Source organism: Taudactylus pleione, unplaced genomic scaffold (assembly GCF_031769625.1).
Source record: "Taudactylus pleione unplaced genomic scaffold, aTauple2 ptg000156l, whole genome shotgun sequence".
Taxonomy (NCBI): Eukaryota; Metazoa; Chordata; class Amphibia; order Anura; family Myobatrachidae; genus Taudactylus; species Taudactylus pleione.
In genome coordinates this window covers 19,141,017-19,159,164 of record NW_028284558.1, presented here as the reverse complement: position 1 = coordinate 19,159,164, position 18,148 = coordinate 19,141,017, and the positions used below count along the sequence as shown (strand labels likewise).

The 18,148-nt window shown below is 42.4% G+C and overlaps 1 protein-coding gene across 1 annotated transcript in view; it reads left to right on the top strand.

The window, feature by feature from the left end:
* Positions 1-18,148, top strand: part of LRP1B (LDL receptor related protein 1B) — a 1,691,377-nt gene that overhangs the window by 1,600,595 nt on the left and 72,634 nt on the right. The window contains exon 75 of the mRNA XM_088474914.1: positions 10,563-10,697. Within this exon, the coding sequence (XP_088331040.1) occupies positions 10,563-10,697 (135 nt within the window). The remainder of the gene's footprint in view (positions 1-10,562; positions 10,698-18,148) is intronic.

Here is an 18,148-nt window from a genome sequence, read left to right as displayed (position 1 = left end):
CAGACGCTGGTCAATGGTTGTGCATTGCGCATGCGCGGCGTGCGCTCTGCGCGTGCGCAAGCCCTGGAGCAAGTGATAAATTCACACGCTCCGGGTCTCACTACAAATGGGGCGGCTGTCAATGTTGACCGACAGCTCACCCCATTTTGCAGGCGGGGAGGGGGGGGTGGCTGGACAAACGAAGGCGTTCCTGTAGGAATGCCTGCCGTTTGTGGGCGGACCTACTGACATCACCAGTGATGTCAGTAGTGAGCTTCTGGCTCTATTAGAGCCGGAAGCTCACTGGGGCTTGCAGCAGACGAGACCCTACCACAAGGGTCTCGTCGCAAGCCCGATGGTCGCGGCCATCGCGACCATCGCCTCGCCGCTCGCAAAACCTGTGGGAGGTCATCCACAGCTTAGCGAACGGCCAGGAGGCCGGCTTAAAAAAAAAAGCGGCCGCCCTGATTCAGAGCGAGTCAGGTCCTAAGCTTCTGCTATATCCTAATTAGGGGTGAGCGGGTTCTGATTTCTGAAATCCGAACCCCCCCGAGCCCCCCCGATTCGAGGCCGATCTGAGTCAGGCTCGACTTTTCCCTCCTGACTCGGATCTGAAATCGAGGCAAAACGTCATCATCCCGCCTTCCGTGTCTCGCGTGTTTTGGACCCTATATAAGGTACCCGCGTCGGCGCCATTTTTCCGTAAAAGGCCGGCTGGCTTGTCCATTAAAGGGTGCTGTAACCCCCAAAGGGCACTCCAAACAAAATAAAAATATATATTTTTTTGTGTTTGTGAATTGTGTGCACAGTAGCCACACGTGCATCAACAAAGTAGTGCCATGCGTGCGCCTGTGTCCCATAAATAAAGGGCTGGCTGGATTGACTGCTAAAGGGTGCTGTAACCCCCAAAGTGCATTCCAAACAAAAAAAATAATAATTTCTGTGTTTGTGAATTGTGTGCACTGTGGCTGCACGTGCATCAACGAAGGAGCAGCGCCAAGCGTGCGCCTGTGTCCCATAAATAAAAGGCCGGCTGGCTTGTCCGTTAAAGGGTGCTGTAACCCCCAAGGGCACTCCAAACAAAATAAAAATATATATTTATTTGTATTTGTGAATTGTGTGCGCAGTAGCCGCACGTGCATCAACAAAGTAGTGCCAAGCGTGCGCCTGTGTCCCATAAATAAAGGACCGGCTGGATTGACCGCTAAAGGGTGCTGTAACCCCCAAAGGGAACTCCAAACAAAATAAAAAAATATTTTCTGTGTTTGTGAATTGTGTGGGCTGTAGCTGCACGTGCATCAACAAAGGAGCAGCGCCAAGCGTGCGCCTGTGTCCCATAAGTAAAGGGCTGGCTGGCTCATTTCTTAAATGGTGGTGTAACCCACAAAGTGCACTAGTCTCCAACAAAAATAAAAAATTATTTTCTGTGTTTGTGTGCGCCTTAGCCGCACATATATATCAATATAACATAAATGGAGGACCAAACTTTCTCCGATAAAAATAAAATAGGGAAAGATCAAGAACCACTTCCTCCTAGTGCTGAAGCTGCTGCCACTAGTCATGACATAGACGATAACATGCCATCAACGTCGTCTGCCAAGGCCGATGCCCAATGTCATAGTAGAGGGCACATACAATCCCAAATGACAAAGTTCAGGAAAATGACCTTGAAAAAAACATTTAAATCATCTGAAGAGAAACGTAAACTTGCCAATATGCCATTTACGACACGGAGTGGCAAGGAATGGCTAAGGTCTTTCCCTATGTTCAGCTTCACATGACAATGGAAGCCCTCCTCCCGCTAAAAAAATCAAACGAGTTAAGCTGGCAAAAGCACAGCGAAGAACTGTGCGTTCTAAGAAGATATCACAAATCCCCAAGGAGAGTCCAAGTGTGGTGGCGGTTGCGATGCCTGACCTTCCCAGCACTGGACGGGAAGAGGTGGCTCTTTCCACCATTTGCACGCCCCCTGCAAGTGCTGAAAGGAACACCCACAGTCCACTTGCTGATATGCAAATTGAAGATGTCACTGTTGAAGTACAACAGGATGAGGATACTGGTGTAGTTGGCACTGAGGAGGAAGTTGGCGAGGAGGATTCTGATGGTGATGTGGTTTGTTTAAATCAGGCTTCGGGGGAGACAGTTGTTGTCCGTGGGATGAAAAAGCCCATCACGGTCATGCCTGGGCAGAAGACCAAACATTCCACCTCTTTGGTCTGGCAATATTTCTATCCAAATACGGACAACAACTGTCTTGCCATATGTACCATATGTAAAGGTGAAATAAGTAGGGGTAGGGACATTAACCACCAAGGAACATCCTCCCGTATACGGCACCTGCAGCGCGTTCATAAAAAGTTACTGTCAAGTTCAGAAACTTTGGCTAAGACCGTAAGCAGTCCAGGGACACGTAAATCCCTTTTTCCTGTTTTATCCAAGGAATCGGTGGATGAGGAGGATGAGGACGACATCTTGCCTCCGTAGAGCCAGTTTGTGCAGGGACACATTAATTGCCAGCTTGTTTTGTGGGGGCCCAAACGAACCAATCATTTCAGCCACAGTCATGTGGCAGACCCTGGCGCTGAAATGATTGGTTTGTTAAAGTGTGCATGTCCTATTTATACAACATAAGGGTGGGTGGGAGGGCCCAAGGACAATTCCATCTTGCACCTCTTTTTTTTTCTTTGCAGTATGTACTGTTTGGGGCCTAGTTTTTCAAACTGCCATCCTGTCTGCCACTGCAGTGTCACTCCTAGATGGGCCACGTGTTTGTGCCGCCCACTCGTGTCGCTTAGCATAGTCATCCAGCTACCTCGGTGCAACCTTTTGGCCATAAAAACAATATTGTGAGGTGTTCAGAATAGACTGGAAATGAGTGGAAATGAAGGTTATTGAGGTTAATAATTGCATAGGAGCAGAAAAACCCACCAATTCTGTGATTTAAGCTGTTTTTATGCTTTTTTTCAAAAAAATACATATCCAAAACACAAAACCCAGAACCCAAAACACAGAAGGGTGGTTTTGGCAAAACCAATCCAGATCCAAAACACGAAGAAAGATCCAGATCCAAAACCAAAACACAAAACACGAAAAGTGGCCGGTGCACACCCCTAATCCTAATGGATATTTTTTAGAGACATAGGAGTCTATTTACTAAACAGTGTTAGGAGACAGAGTGAAAAGTGATAAGGTGCCAGCCAATCAGCTCCCAACTGTCATTTTTCAACCACAGCCTGTGAGATGACAGCTGGGAGCTGATTGGCTGTCACCTTATCATTTTCTTATCACTTTTCATTCTGTCTCCTAACACTGCTTAGTAAATAGACCTCTTAACAGTGACTCAGCTCATTAGCCCATTCAGCACCATTCACATGTTACTGTATTACCGGTATATTATCTATGTGTGTTTTATCAGTAATAGTTGCTATGACCAATGTGATCTGTGTATCTTTATATACTTGGAAAACTGACAAGTTCTAACTCATGACATAGTTGTGTTATATGCATACTACATCAAAGCTGAATATATAAGATAATTAGCAAAATCATGACTTTTGCAAGAGGGAGACAAGAGCATTGTGAAATTCAAGGTTTGCTGACACCACTGCACTCTCTTTGGCTGAGAATATTTTGTGCATGGCTGGACAGCTGTCAAATCAGAGATCACAATATAAGGTGTCATTGAACAGAAGTTTAAAGTTCTTCCTCTGACAGCGGAACTGACTGCTGATCAGACACCACAGTGTTAGCATGTTATGGATAACAAGGGTGCTGAACGCTAGACCCCAGTTAGAAGATGGAGCGTTACAGTGTACGTTTACTTCTAGGTGACATTCTTCTATAATTAATGACTAAGTTTCTCAAACCTTTCCTCAAGTATCTCTAACAGCCTATGTAAAAAAGGAACTTGATAAAAATAAATGATAGTATCTGACTATAATTAAGCTCTAAATTAATTTGAATATTATGAGGGAGATTTATCAAAACTTGGAGAGTGATAAAGTGGAGAGAGATAATGTACCAAGCAATCAGCTCCTGTCATTTTTCAAACACAGCCTGTAAAGCAGTGGTCGGGGAACAGGGGTAAATTAGCCCACATGGGGTAAAAATGAAATTCCTGGGGGTAATGGACGGACAGCCGGGAATGCATATGAATTAGGGGTGTGCACCGGCCACTTTTCATGTTTTGTGTTTTGGTTTTGGATCTGGATCTTTCTTCGTGTTTTGGATCCGGATTGATTTTGAAAAAACCACCCTTCCGTGTTTTGGGTTCTGGGTTTTGTGTTTTGGATGTGTATTTTTTTGAAAAAAAAAAGCATAAAAACAGCTAAAATCACAGAATTTGTGGGTTTTTCTGCTCCTATGCTATTATTAACCTCAATAACCTTCATTTCCACTCATTTCCAGTCTATTCTGAACACTGAACACCTCACAATAGTGTTTTTATGTCCAAAAGGTTGCACCGAGGTAGCTGGATGACTATGCTAAGCGACACGAGTGGGCGGCACAAACACGTGGCACATCTAGGAGTGACACTACAGTGGCAGACAGGATGGCAGTTTGAAAAACTAGGCCCCAAACAGTACATAATGCAAAGAAAAAAAAGAGGTGCAAGATGGAATTGTCCTTGGGCCCTCCCACCCACCCTTATGTTGTATAAACAGGACATGCACACTTTAACAAACCAATAATTTCAGCACCAGGGTCTGCCACATGACTGTGGCTGACATGATTGGTTCGTTTGGGCCCCCACAAAGCAAGCTGGCAATTAATCTGTCCCTGCACAAACTGGCTCTACGGAGGCAAGATGTCGTCCTCATCCTCCTCATCCACCGATTCCTCACCCTCTTCAGTGTTGTGTACATCCTCATCCTCACAGAATATTAATTCATCCCCGCTGGAATCCACCACCACAGGTCCCTCTGTACGTTCTGGAGGCTGGTCTCCCTGGAAGAGTTGATAATTCATTTTTATGAACATCATCTTCTCCACATTTTGTGGAAGCAACCTCCTACGCCTTTCGCTGACAAGGTTTCCTGCTGCACTAACCACTCTTTCGGAGTAAACACTGGAAGGGGTGCAACTCAGGTAAAATAGAGCCAGTTTGTACAGGGGCCTCCAAATTGCCTCCTTTTCCTGCCAGTAAAGATACGGACTGTTTGACATGCCTACTTGGATGCTGTCACCGATGTAATCCTCCACCATTCTGTCAATGGTGACAGTATCATATGCAGTGACAGTAGACTTGTCAGAAATTGTTGGCACGTCCTTCAGTCCGGACCAGATGTCCAAACCGGCCCTACTACAGCAGCATAACTATGGGGGCACTACTACAGGGGCATTATATGGGGGCACTACTATATGATTTCCTTCCTTTCAAATCAAGGGGGTAACATCGGCGTATCTAAATATATTTTGGGGTAAAAAGTTCCCTGACCCCCTGCTGTAAAGTGACAGGAGCTGATTAGTTAGTACTCTATCTCTCTCCACCTTATCTCACTCCAAGGCTTAGTGCATCTCCCCCTATGTTAGAGAGTAATGTATTTGTCAGGTACACTATACTCCATACTGACATCAAAACAATAGACTATAGAGGCAGACTGCTGTACTTCCATGGTACAATTTTACTAAAAAAAATTTGTAGTATGCATTGCATTGTGGTATAGAGACCATTTGTAATCCATAAAATATTTCCTGATTTAGTGATTTTTTTTTTCAAACTGGCCATACATAAAATATAGTTTATTGCAGTAACATATGCTGGGAAGTAATAGCAATATTAATTGTTTCAGGGTAAATCAATGGCTTAAAACAAAGGTTCCCAAACGTAGTCCTCAAGGCTCCCCAAAAGTGCAGGTTTTAGAGCTATCCATGGTTGATAACAGGTGGTTAAATCAAATTGACTGAGATACTAATAAAGTCACCGGTGCTCAACCATGGATATCTCTAAAACTTGAACTGTTGGGGAGCCTTGAGGATCGCATTTGGGAACCTCTGGCTTAAAGTTTTCCTGAGAATCCTGTTTGATGTGTTAAAATGTACTGCTATAATTAAAAAAAAAATTGATAACTTTTCCATTTTCTCTAATATTGACCACATACTTGCCAATTATTTTCCAGAGCCACCCAGGAAATACCAGAAATAGAGGCCAAAGTAGGAGGTGTGGAGGCCATGCCTAGCTAACTGTTATGGCTAACATACCATGTTGGTACTTGTAATTCACAACACCCGCAGAGCACATGTTGCAACTCAGGAGTGGAACAAGACATTGCCAAGTCCCATAGCAAAATTTGTGGTCAAGAGCATGTTTGGGACTTCAGTGCATGTGCCAAAAAAGTGCATGCTTAGAAGAGCAGGAGCCTTGAGAGGGTTGACCAACAATAATGGGCACTCCTTCACTTCCAAGTTCTATAACAGTCACAAACCTGTGTAGGGAAAGACATAGAAGATCGCTTCAGCAAGAAAAAAGATCAATGTGCATGTCTGATACATTTGATTGGTTTTTTTTTATTATTATGGATGCATTGTGTACTGATAGGCTCAGCCCAGAAATTAAAATGGTGACAGCAATGTTCTTATCTTCATCTCTGTCGTCTCCATTGTTACTGTACAAGCGCGATATTTAAGTGTATTAAATGCAAAGATGCCAATCCGGTATCAATCCAAAAGTATAATACAGGACCTCCGATTGGCCATCTCTAGGCCGGTGCTGTGCCAATAATACCACTGCAGTTGCTACCTTTGCTAGACAATGAATCCCAAAACGTATTTGGTGGCAGGGTGTGTTGAGCCTAAAACTTGCAGTTGTTTAATAGCTGGAGCCGGTAAGCAATCGGGAAGCCGACCGCCTATATACCGGCAGCCGGCTTCCCGACTGCCTTATCCCGGCAAGGGTGACATGCCGGGCGTCTGGATGTAGACGCCCGCATTTCCCCGACGCCAGGAGACCGGCGCCTGGCATCACGATCGTAGTGATGCCGGGCACCGCGAGCGGACAGCCGCGGGGGGGAGGGTTAGGTTTAGGGCTCCCGGGGGGGGCTTAGAGTTAGGCAGCGGGGAAGGGGGTGGTTAGGGTTAGGCACTTAGAGGGGGGATTAGGGTTAGGCACTTGGGGGGAAGTTAGGGTTAGGCACCCCTAAGGAGGGTTAGGTTAGGTTAGTGGATACTTACCTATCCACGATCGGGATTTCCAGCGCTGTTGGGCTTCCGCTGCGTCGCACTCTGCTCCTGTCGGGCTGCCGCTGACGGTATATCATACCCATTCCCTGGAGCCTATTGTGCAGATCTGCTGTAGAAAATAGTTCAGAAGTAGTCTATGAAAATCTTTGGGATATGTTCCATCATTATTTTGAATGTATAAAACTCATCACTATGTATTTTACTGTAGCTACAAAGTACATCTAATGTAACTTATGCTTCAGGCTGAAATGGAGAACTCCAAGGTATTAAGTATATTTCATTTTCTCCACTATGAAAAATGTAAGTCAGTTTGTCCCCACTGCAGTGACATATATACAGCCTGCTTTGTACTCTGACAAATAGTCTGCACTGACATTTTGCCTCTTACTAAAAAGTTTACACCTAATATTGGAAATATTGTTATGTTGGCCCACAAGGAGCATTTGATATATAATAGCACTAAAATAGCACCTCGTATAATCTTTACATTACAATTTAATATGCATCACTGAGTTCTCCAGAGAATTCTGTTTGATATTTGTTACAAATTGCTGCAATTGGTTTAAAATGTTTTCTTGTTTTTGAGGAAGTATAAATGCTAGAATAAGTGCATATGTAGACCTTTCTTGTAAGTTGTTTTATATCCCACCTCAGCAATATATTTTTTGTCTATCTTACAAAAGATGATTTTTGGTTGTTTTTAAGGAAAGACCGGACTTTCTTTTAATAGCTTATTAAAATAAATGGATTTTTATTATAAGGTCATTACATATGACTTGATTAGAGGGACAACTTTTTCAAGATTTTTTTCTTTGTAATGTTTAGGTGTAGGCACCAATTTGCACTTGGAGAAAATACTGGCTGCTTCACCATGTAGCATACAAATACTGGGCAGTTTTATTTAAACACTACAATTTACAGTTTAGCTATGGTTTGTTCTACTCCCAAATCTAAATCAATGCACACATTTTAAATTTGCTCACTTGCAGCTATACTTGGAGTTTACAAGATGCAGTTTTCCTTACTGGATTTATAACTAACCCTAAATGAGGTCCGTAGAAGTGAGTCTTTTACCTATGAAATTGTCCAGCTCTTATGTGTATAGTGTTACAAAATATGTGTACTTGCTTTTGTTTTTGAAACTGTAAAATGGTTGTGAATATCAGTGGTATATATAATTTTTTTTACATGTTATATATTCTGTTTTTAGTTTTATCTAAGGGAAAACTTAATTTGTTAGTTGTGTTTTGGCAGAACTAAAAGTTCTAAGCAGTGGCATATACGTAATGGGTGCAGAGCATGTAGTGCACACAGGCTCATGGGTCAATGGTGGCACCAGAACAGATTCTTTGGTGTTGCCTGTGTGGCGACACCCCTCTATACTTTCTTTAAGCAGCGCCATCTTTTCTACAATACCTTCGGAAGGATGGCGCAGACACAGTAGATAGCAAAGACAAAATAAATTGCTTATCTGCACTTACTATGGTGGGTATAAGCTGAGACACAAGGTATCCAACCTCATTGTAAATAGTTTTATGACAAAGAAGTCCTCAATATTGAAGTAAGTGTACAGTATGGGACTGTTGTGATAGTTATTAAGTCATGTAGTGTAACTCAGTGGAGAGAAAAATACAAGTTGGCAAAGAGATTGTTTATTCTCCAATAAAAATAGAAAAAGGTGCACAGTGAAAATAAATGAAAATGTATATAAGCATAAAGTGTTTGATGTCAAGATGTCAAGAGAATGCTCCATATGGCTGTGAAATCAATAAAATGGTTTAACTGGGGTAAAAAGGTACAGTCGCAAAGGAATACTGTGCAACAACTTATTGATGTTGAAAGTTATTGCCATGACGGCTAAGGTTGCAAGGATGGTATTGTATGCTTGAGCTGGGATGGTACATGATGCTTTTACTTGCTGTGGTAACAAGAACTCTCGCTGACATGGTGGTCACTGGATGTCTGATAGTGGGTTGTGCATACTGGTTGTTGTTTAATAAAAACAGTGTTCCACTGAGTGCTACATTTTCAGCATATAAACACATTCATATTCTTAACCTACAGCTACAATAGACAGAATAACAATCAGTATTCATGACCCACTAACAGACATCCACTGACCACCATATCTACAAGAGTCCTTGTTATCCCCTTTTCAAACTTACTATGACATCCTACCAATGACAATAACTTTCACCATCAATAGGGCTGCACAGTGTTCCATTATGAATGTACCCATTATACTTCACTTGAACCATTTGCTTGATTTAAGACCCATATGAAACATCCTCCCCATGGGATGCTGCCTTGAGATCAAACTGTTTTTGCTTGTATATATTTTTGCGCATTTACAGGACATAGCAAAAACTTGCACTGTGTCAGATTCATTGTTATCTTCTGTGCAAGACATCACTGGAAAGATGGCTCTGTGAGCAGAAATATTAGGGGGTCGCTGCCACGGGCCCAGTTGAAAATCTGTCCTGGGTACAGGTAATGCGGGATCCCCCTAGATCCATGGGCCCATGTGCACCCATGTCAAATGAGGAAGTAGAACATAGTGTTAACTTAGAATACTGTACGTTGCAATCACTGTGCCAGGAACTGAACAAAACGGTTCCTCTCTGAATTTTGCAGCTGCCATTTACAGCTGGGACTAGCTTTGCAAACTGCCTGAAATGCAACGGTTGGGGCTGGTACATAGCAGGTCACATCCCACAAAAGCGGAGACTTTTCTCCTATAGGTGACATTAGATACGCTCTACTAGACAATGTATCTAACCAATGATAAAACACAGTCTGGGACTTGTATTTACCAAGTAGAACATTTTGGTTCATTTTTTCTCTTTATATAGACCTCACTAGCTTGACTGACACAAACATAGAGAAAAAGTAACATTTTGCATTGTGCCTGTCTCACAACAAGGATAATGGATAGTGAAGTCTTTAAGCTAGTCCCTAAGGGCAATTTGCAAACAAACCACTCCTGTTTATGAGAATATACTTCTGAGGCATGAAACTTATGACAGACTATTTTCACAGGTTTTTATAGAGTGACAGATTTATGGAGTCACTGAATTCTGCTTAAATAGAATTTCTTGTCCTATATAAGCTTCATTTTGTCCACTGTGCTATGTGTTGTAAATAATTAATCAGACAGGAAATACTCATCACCTTTTCCTTTTTTTTTTTTTCCAACAAAACAGCAGTAAAAAGTGTATTATCTTCATATTTCTTGTATGAAATATTCACAATTTTAGTTTATTTATCCTAACACTATGTATGTGTTTGTAAAATTATAACTGTGCTAAACTATTTTCGAGGTTTTGGAATTCTTTTGAATAACTCTGTTGATTTGATTTGTTTATTTTATAAAAGCACTCATGCTGAATTTAAATTTTCTTCAGAGCCAGGCTTATACTCCTGTGAAGCAGATGTAAATCCTTGTGGAGACGATGCCTACTGTAATCAAACAGGCACACCTGCTTTTTGTCACTGTAAGACTGGCTTCCAAAGGAACGCGAGGAACAGACAATGTGAAGGTAGGTGCTTCAGATGGTGTGTCAAAAACCCAGTTAGCTTGGATGTGAAAAACGTGATTTACATTCTAAGTGCTGTTGGTTTATTACAGGAAAAGCAGCAGTCTGTTTACAGGGACAAGTTAATTCTCCATGCGTAACAGAGGCAAGCATCACATCGCATAATGAAGAATTGCTATAGCCAAAATGTAGTAGTGGCAGTTTACACTTAAAAGGAATTAAAGAGTTTAATTTAGCAGTGAATTAGCAATGCCAATTAATTAAATGAACATCATAAGATATTGCAGAATTTAATGACAAAACACATTTTAGTCAACATCACAGTGTTAATACTGATGAGCATTTGTAGAAATTTTATTTGTCAAAATACGTATATCTAAGCACATGTTATCTGTGGATTATTTTTAATATATACAGAAAAAAACATTATTAAAGAGGAAATATTCATATGCTTATAGCTAACTTATAACAACTAGCATAACTACTTAGAAGCAGAGAATGAAGGATTTTATTCTCACTGTAGCAATTGTGGCCAGAGACATGCAAAATACAGACACCATTGGCCATTGGAATTGTGGCAGTTCACATTGTACCAGCATGGTGAATAAGAGAAAGTCATGGCTGAAATTACATAATAGAACCTCAATAAATCTGGCCCTGCTCACATTATTACTATTATTTCTGCACTTGGTCATTTAATGGCTGATTCATTTAAGGACTTTAGATGCCAACTGGCATTGTCCAAAACTCTTACCTACTACATAAAGATACAACACGAAGATGGCGAGAGAGCCTAATCTATCAGTGGGGCACTCTGTTATAGAATCTTCAGGAATGCCTGGAGCTGAAAGAGGTCAGGGGAACATCACATACAAAAACTACTAAAGAAAACTTTGACAATAATGTTCTTGCTGGAGCCCCGTGACACAGTGGTTAGCATTGCTGTCTCTCAACAATGGGGTCATAGGTTTTTTCTTTCCAACAAGGGCACTATACAGGTAGAAGTTACTCTTTTGTTTGCATGGGATTTCTCCAGGTGCTTCAGTCCCCATACCCCTCCACAATCCAAGATCACACTGCTAGCATAATGAGATTCTGATGAAAGCAAACCCAAATTTCCTCCTTCTCTGTAGAAAACACACAGGCTGTGAAAGAGTCTTTTGGGCTCCATTTTGCAGGACTGATTCCAGAATCCTGATTTTCATGAGTCTTCCATTCTTAAGAGCAACAGAGCTGGGCTCTGACTTGAGGCATACACCTCAAGACTTTAAAAGTTCCAATTTGGGACTGTGGTGGTGACATTTAGGGTGTTTGTAGGTGTATCACCAATGAGTATCACCTGGGTGGATCGGAGTTGGGGTTTAAAAATACTCCAGATATCCCATTATATATATAGGGGGTAGATGTACTAAGCTCTAGAAAGTGATACATTGGAAAGTGATAAACTACAAACCAATCAGCTCCTAACTGTAATTTTTCAAACACAGCCCGTAAGATAACAATTAGGAGCTGAGTGTCTGGTAGTTTATCACATTCCAATTTATCACTTTCCAGAGCCTACAACATTTCCCCTTTAGTGAGGTAGGGTATATACTAGAACTATATAGAATGTAACCAACACCAGCAGAAACACAGGCTGTAAGATAACAGTTAGGAGCTGAGTGGCTGCTAGTTTATCACTTTCCAATTTATCACTTTCCATAGCTTAGTACATCTCCCTGAGGTAGGGTATATGCTAGTACTATATAGAATGTAACTAACACCAGCAGAAACACAGGCTGTAAAATAACAGGAGCTGAGTGGCTGGTAGTTTATCACTTTCCAGAGCTTAGTACATCTCCCTGAGGTCGGGTGTAGACTAGTACTATATAGAATGTAACTAACACCAGCAGAAACACAGGCTGGTGGAATGGACTGCAGTGAATGTTGATATTTATCTGCCAATAGAATCTGATTAGTTATTTAATTACATTGTAACATAAAGCAGCTCAGTGTTACAGCAGACATAAGTCTTGCTAAGATGTTATTTGTTTAAGTTTTGGAGAATGGCCAGCTTTCTGTCACATTTAGAAGAAAAATAGCAATAGGTCTCTGGCTGATGCCTAAATGCAATGGACGGCTAGATCATTGCAGAGACTCCGAGCTCTATAGTGTATACATAAACTTGACCTGTCACTTCCTGGGATGTCACATCAATAGCAGGTTAATTAGACATTTAATATGCCACTTATTATTTTCCAAAGACATTAAGAAAAACAAATTGGAGAACAAGTAGAATGGATTGAAATTAGCCGGGATTGTTAGAACCTCTTTCATAGGGCCTGATTCAGCTTGGATCACAGTTGCTAATACTGCACATGCGTATGCATTGCAGTGCGTGTGCACGAACTCGACATTGCGAATGCATGGACGCCACGGACTCCACACATGGCATTAGCAGATTGATTGACAGGCAGAGAGCGTTTGGGGGTGGTGACGGAGGGTGGTGGGGGAAACGCAGGCATGTCTGTGCATTTGAATGCCGTTGTATGAGCATGCATAAATTAGCCTGAGCTTTCCACATGACCTGGAAAGTTAGCAGTTGTGAGTAAGGTCTGACCTGCCGCAATGCTGGGTGTGGGTTTGATGTCCTTCAATGTGTCCGATGTTTGGTCTGGTTTGGGTGGTGTTATGAATGCGAGCCTAGGCAAGGGTCATGTGTGTTAGCCGTGCGACGGCATTGTGAATCCAGCATTGCATATATTCGCCTCCAAGCTGAATCAGGCCCATAGATATGGCTGGTATCACCACATTTTGCAGACTCAAAACACTTCAAGTCAGACATTCTACAATTCAACTTGATCTACACCCAGGAATAGTTGAGGCATCCATTTTGTGAGCTTCCTCATGCCTTAGTGAAGTTGGGTATGATTTGCCAGCGGATGAAATACCGATGCTGGTATCCTGATGGTGAAGTATCCTGATAGGGGCCTGTAAGTACCCTAACTCTCCCCCTCTCCCCCATAACCCTCCCTTGGTGGTACCTAACCCTAACTTCCCCCGAGTGGTGCCTAACCCTAACTCCCCCTTCCAGCTCCCTAAACCTAACCCTCCCTAAACCACCCAGGGAGGCTCCTAAACCTAACCCCCCCATCCCCAGCATAAGCTAATGCTTACACCGCAGTGTATTTGTTCGGGATGCCGGTGGTCAGTATGCCGGACCACGCTAACCTGATGTCTTCGAGATAGCAGCGTCGGCATTATGCCGGATAACGGGATTCCGGCATCGGTATATCGATGCCCGAGATCCCGTCCGCTGGCAATCGCCTTAGTGATGTCACCAGTTCCTCCATCATCATGGCTATCACTTCAGCACACAAGATGGCTGCTTCCACTGTATGTTAGCAGTGTGCACATTGTGTGATATTTTGTGAGGAATACATTGTCTCCACTCTAATGTCTCTGACAATTGTTGGACTGGTGTCTTTCTCTGCTTTGCTATACACAATAGCAGTTGTAAATGCAGCCCAGATTAGTGGGACAGAGGCTTAACAGACACATTCTCTCTAGGTATCCTGTGGGATGTGAGATAATGTTTCTGGTGGGTGCTGCCAGTTCTGATTATTTGAGAAATTACTTTTAATCTAAGAAAGCGAAGTTTGTTCCTCCTGTCCATGTAGCGCTGAAACGATACAAGAATATAAGAAGCTGCAGGTGTTTAGGTAACGGTACAAATGCCAGCAATAACCTGGGAAACAGAGACATAAGATTACTAATCAGAGCTGGGATTTAGATACTCTACCAAGAAAGCCGTATTTTATATCACTGTTTTTTCTCTAGTAGTTATAATTTCGTTCTGAATTTATCCAAGTGTTATTTTGTAAAACATTTACATAAGGCATAATGCACATCCTACTGTAAATTATAGCAATATTAGAAATGACTGAGGAGCTCAATGATTATATAATTTCTTTTTATACAAGTCACAAAATCCAAAATGACTCTTAATAGCTGTACGATATAACAGTTGAACACTGAATTGATAACCTAAAACTCACTGCTTATAAGCGACGACATCAGAACTCACTATTTATACAGGTAATATTTACACGCATTTATACACATATTAATATAATTGTGTTTTATACAGTATTATAATCAGTAGCTGGGACAAGATCAATTAACACACTGTGGGCCTGATTGAGAGGTGGATATTGATGTGAAACACAAGCGACTGATGTTTTCAGCCTGCGCGTGTGTCCGAGTTTCACTGCGCATGCAATGCCCATGGTCACCACCGGCATTGCGACTTTTTCTACAGCTGCTCTGCTTTCTGCGCCTCTATAGGGTTGGTGCAATGTTCGATTGTGCGACCGACGGTGCGTCTTCTTAACACTAAGTGGCGGATTAGCATGACAGTCGATGGGCGTCTCAATGTGAATTCCATCAGCTGCGGCATTAGCATAAAAACGCAGTTAAGCTGCGTAAAAAGTTGCAGTTATGGCTGAATTAGCATCAACCTGGGAATCAGGCCCTGTATTCAAGAAATATGCAGTGCTTACAACCCTTGTAAAGGGCCCATAACTTGTAACCTTTTCTTTCTTCAGGGTCCATAGGGTCCACAGGAACTACCTTGGGGGAGGAATGTAGTTTAATCCATTGCACCAAACAGATACAGCTTTGAAGCTCTCAGCATGCTTAGGGCCTCCTCCCTATATACCCCACCCCCAGCCACAGGCATTCAGTGTTTCTGTTTGGTTCTCGGCAAGTGTCCAGATGCACCTTTTATAACAGCGGGACTGCTTAGGCACTCCTAGGCTTTTTTATTTTGTTGATTTACTGTAGTTTTTTATATATACTGGGTTGCTAGTACTAACCTCGCTTGCGTGGAAATGTCCAAGTATGTACTACGACTCCTGCTACCTCTGCTGACGCCGAAACACCAGCTCCTGAATGGGCTTTGGGGATTTCAGCGTGTCTCAGTGAAGCTTGGTTAGCAGCGACGCTAGTGACTGAACTGCAATCGGATCCAAGGAGATGGCAAAGTAAGGCGATTCCTCGTTTGCGAGGAATCGAGCACTGCGGTCCTTGCTTCCGGTGAAGGAGACGCATTGGAGGCTGCTGCAGGTGAAGGGCTCGTCAGAGTGCCTCACTAAGGTGGCCGGGACCTTATCGTTTGATGCCAGGGATGGGTACTAGATGCACTAGCAGCACAATAGTAAGCGTCTACTGCTGTGAGGCCAGCATACCCGGTCATCAAAATCGCAGTTTAGGGTAGATAGGCTCTCCCCCGGCCACTCCTCCCCCAACCCAGACGCAACTGTCTGTGTAGGTTCCCGCGTCTGGTTTGTTATTTATGACCACCAAGTGTATTGAGACGCTTGCAGTTCACCTGGTGCACGCTGCTGAATGCTGTTGGTTCTCATAGTGGGTCAGTCTCCCTGTATGCCTCTCCCTTGGGTCAGGTATGCAGTGCTCTATATCCTACCAAGCCCTCTGAGGTTTGGTCAGTTGATTCCGAGCCCATTTACATTTGTGAGGCATATGTAATATATTTGCATTGTATGTGACTTTAACGCTAGCTACTGTGTTGATACTTTCATTTTATTTTCCGAATTGTCAGATATATCTGTCACTGTGTTTTTCCTCATCCCTCTTTACAGGTGTGTGGGGTTTTTCATAGTCATGCACATTTACTTGTGAAGACGGTCACATTATATTTATATTTAATACCTGTGATACACTGTTATGTCTAAAAGCACAGGAAAGAAGGATGTTGAGCCTCCTATGCTGGTATCATGTAGTTCCTGTTTGGCAGGCTTATCAGAACTGGATTTTGAGCAAGATGGTTTATGTAGTGCCTGTTGTAAACAGCCTCTTCTCCATTCCGGTACACCAGCACCTGCACAAGAACCACCTTGCATGGTCTCGTGGTCTCAGGTTGAATTTAGTGGACCATGCAGCAGCTACACAGGTGCCTGCAATGGTGCTGCATCCCTCTATGGGGTACCCACAACAGTTACATATATCTATATACTGTATATGTCTCACATGAATCCTTTTTAGTTTGATGCTTATGCTCACTCTAGTCAGAGTATGCTACCTTCTATAGCTGCTCAGCAGATAATGCAAGTGAATAGTCCAGTGGTGGTAAAGCAAAAGAATATCCCTACAGGCATTGCCTCAGGATCCTCACATGGCATCATCATCATCATCAGACTCTGATACTCAGAGTTCCGGTTCTTACTCGATTGAGGAATACCACCAATTCTCAGTTGATGTCCCCTCTCTGGTAAGAGCAGTTAGATCTGTCCTAAGTATAGAGGAAGAGGAGGTTCTGCCTAAATCTAAGACTCCAGTTTTTAGACATCAGAAGGTGGCAAAGGATTATTTCCTTAAGTCTGAACAACTGACAGATGTCATGTCTGAAGCATGGAATACACCAAATAGACATTTCCATGCTACAAAGAATTTAACTTCTCAGTACCCATTATTACCTGGTGAGTGTAGCAAATGGGAAGATGACCTTAAATTTATTTTAAAAAAATGACAACAGCATTTTAGCCATTTAAATTATTATTTTTTTATTTATTTAAAAGCACTTTAATAAAAATCATTTTATTATAGAAATACACAGCAATTAGGTAATAATCTATATCTGTGTGCAGTTATAATTCCAATGATCCAAACTACATCCAGTTGCACACAACAATAAGGATAGCGGTCTTATTTTCACAGCAATTTACGTTTTCATCAATGGAATACTGATTTATTTATTTTTTTATATGTAAAAGAAGCTACATGGAAGCCCCTCTATATTTGACCAGGCTATAGCATCTGTCATCTAATGTGTCTGATCCAAGTGTTTACACAAAGTCTCTTGCAGCCCCCAGTGGCTCTACATTACCTATCCCCAGCTGCATCCTCTCTTAAGGAGGCTACAAATAGAAAACTTGAAAACTTTTTGAAATCAGTTTTTTTCATTATCTGGAGCTATTACCAGGCCGGCTATGGACGTAGCATGGATGGCTAAGGGTATGATGGAATGGACAAAGTCTCTGGAAGATAGTATGCCAGATGCTACAAGAGAACAGCTGTCTTATCTCTTCCAAATACGAGAAGCAGCTGCATATGTTGGGGAAGCAGTTATTGATGCAGGTATTCTGGCTTCTAAAGTATCTGCAACCTTGGTGACTGCTCGGAGGACCCTGTGGCTATGAACCTGGAAGGTGGATGCAGGGTCCAAGAGAGCCCTTGAGTCTTTTCCTTTTGTTGGGAAAGTACTGTTTGGGCTGGAATTGGATAACATAGTGACTGCGCTGGCAGCATCTAAAACCGTCCACGTCTACCCCTAAGTATAACATGCCCTTTCGGTCCTTTCGCCTGCAGGGAAGAGTAAAAGGACAGTCTTTTTCTAGAAAGGATATTTCCTGCAGGAAGATACAGGCCAGGAAATCTTGGTCAATCAAACGTCC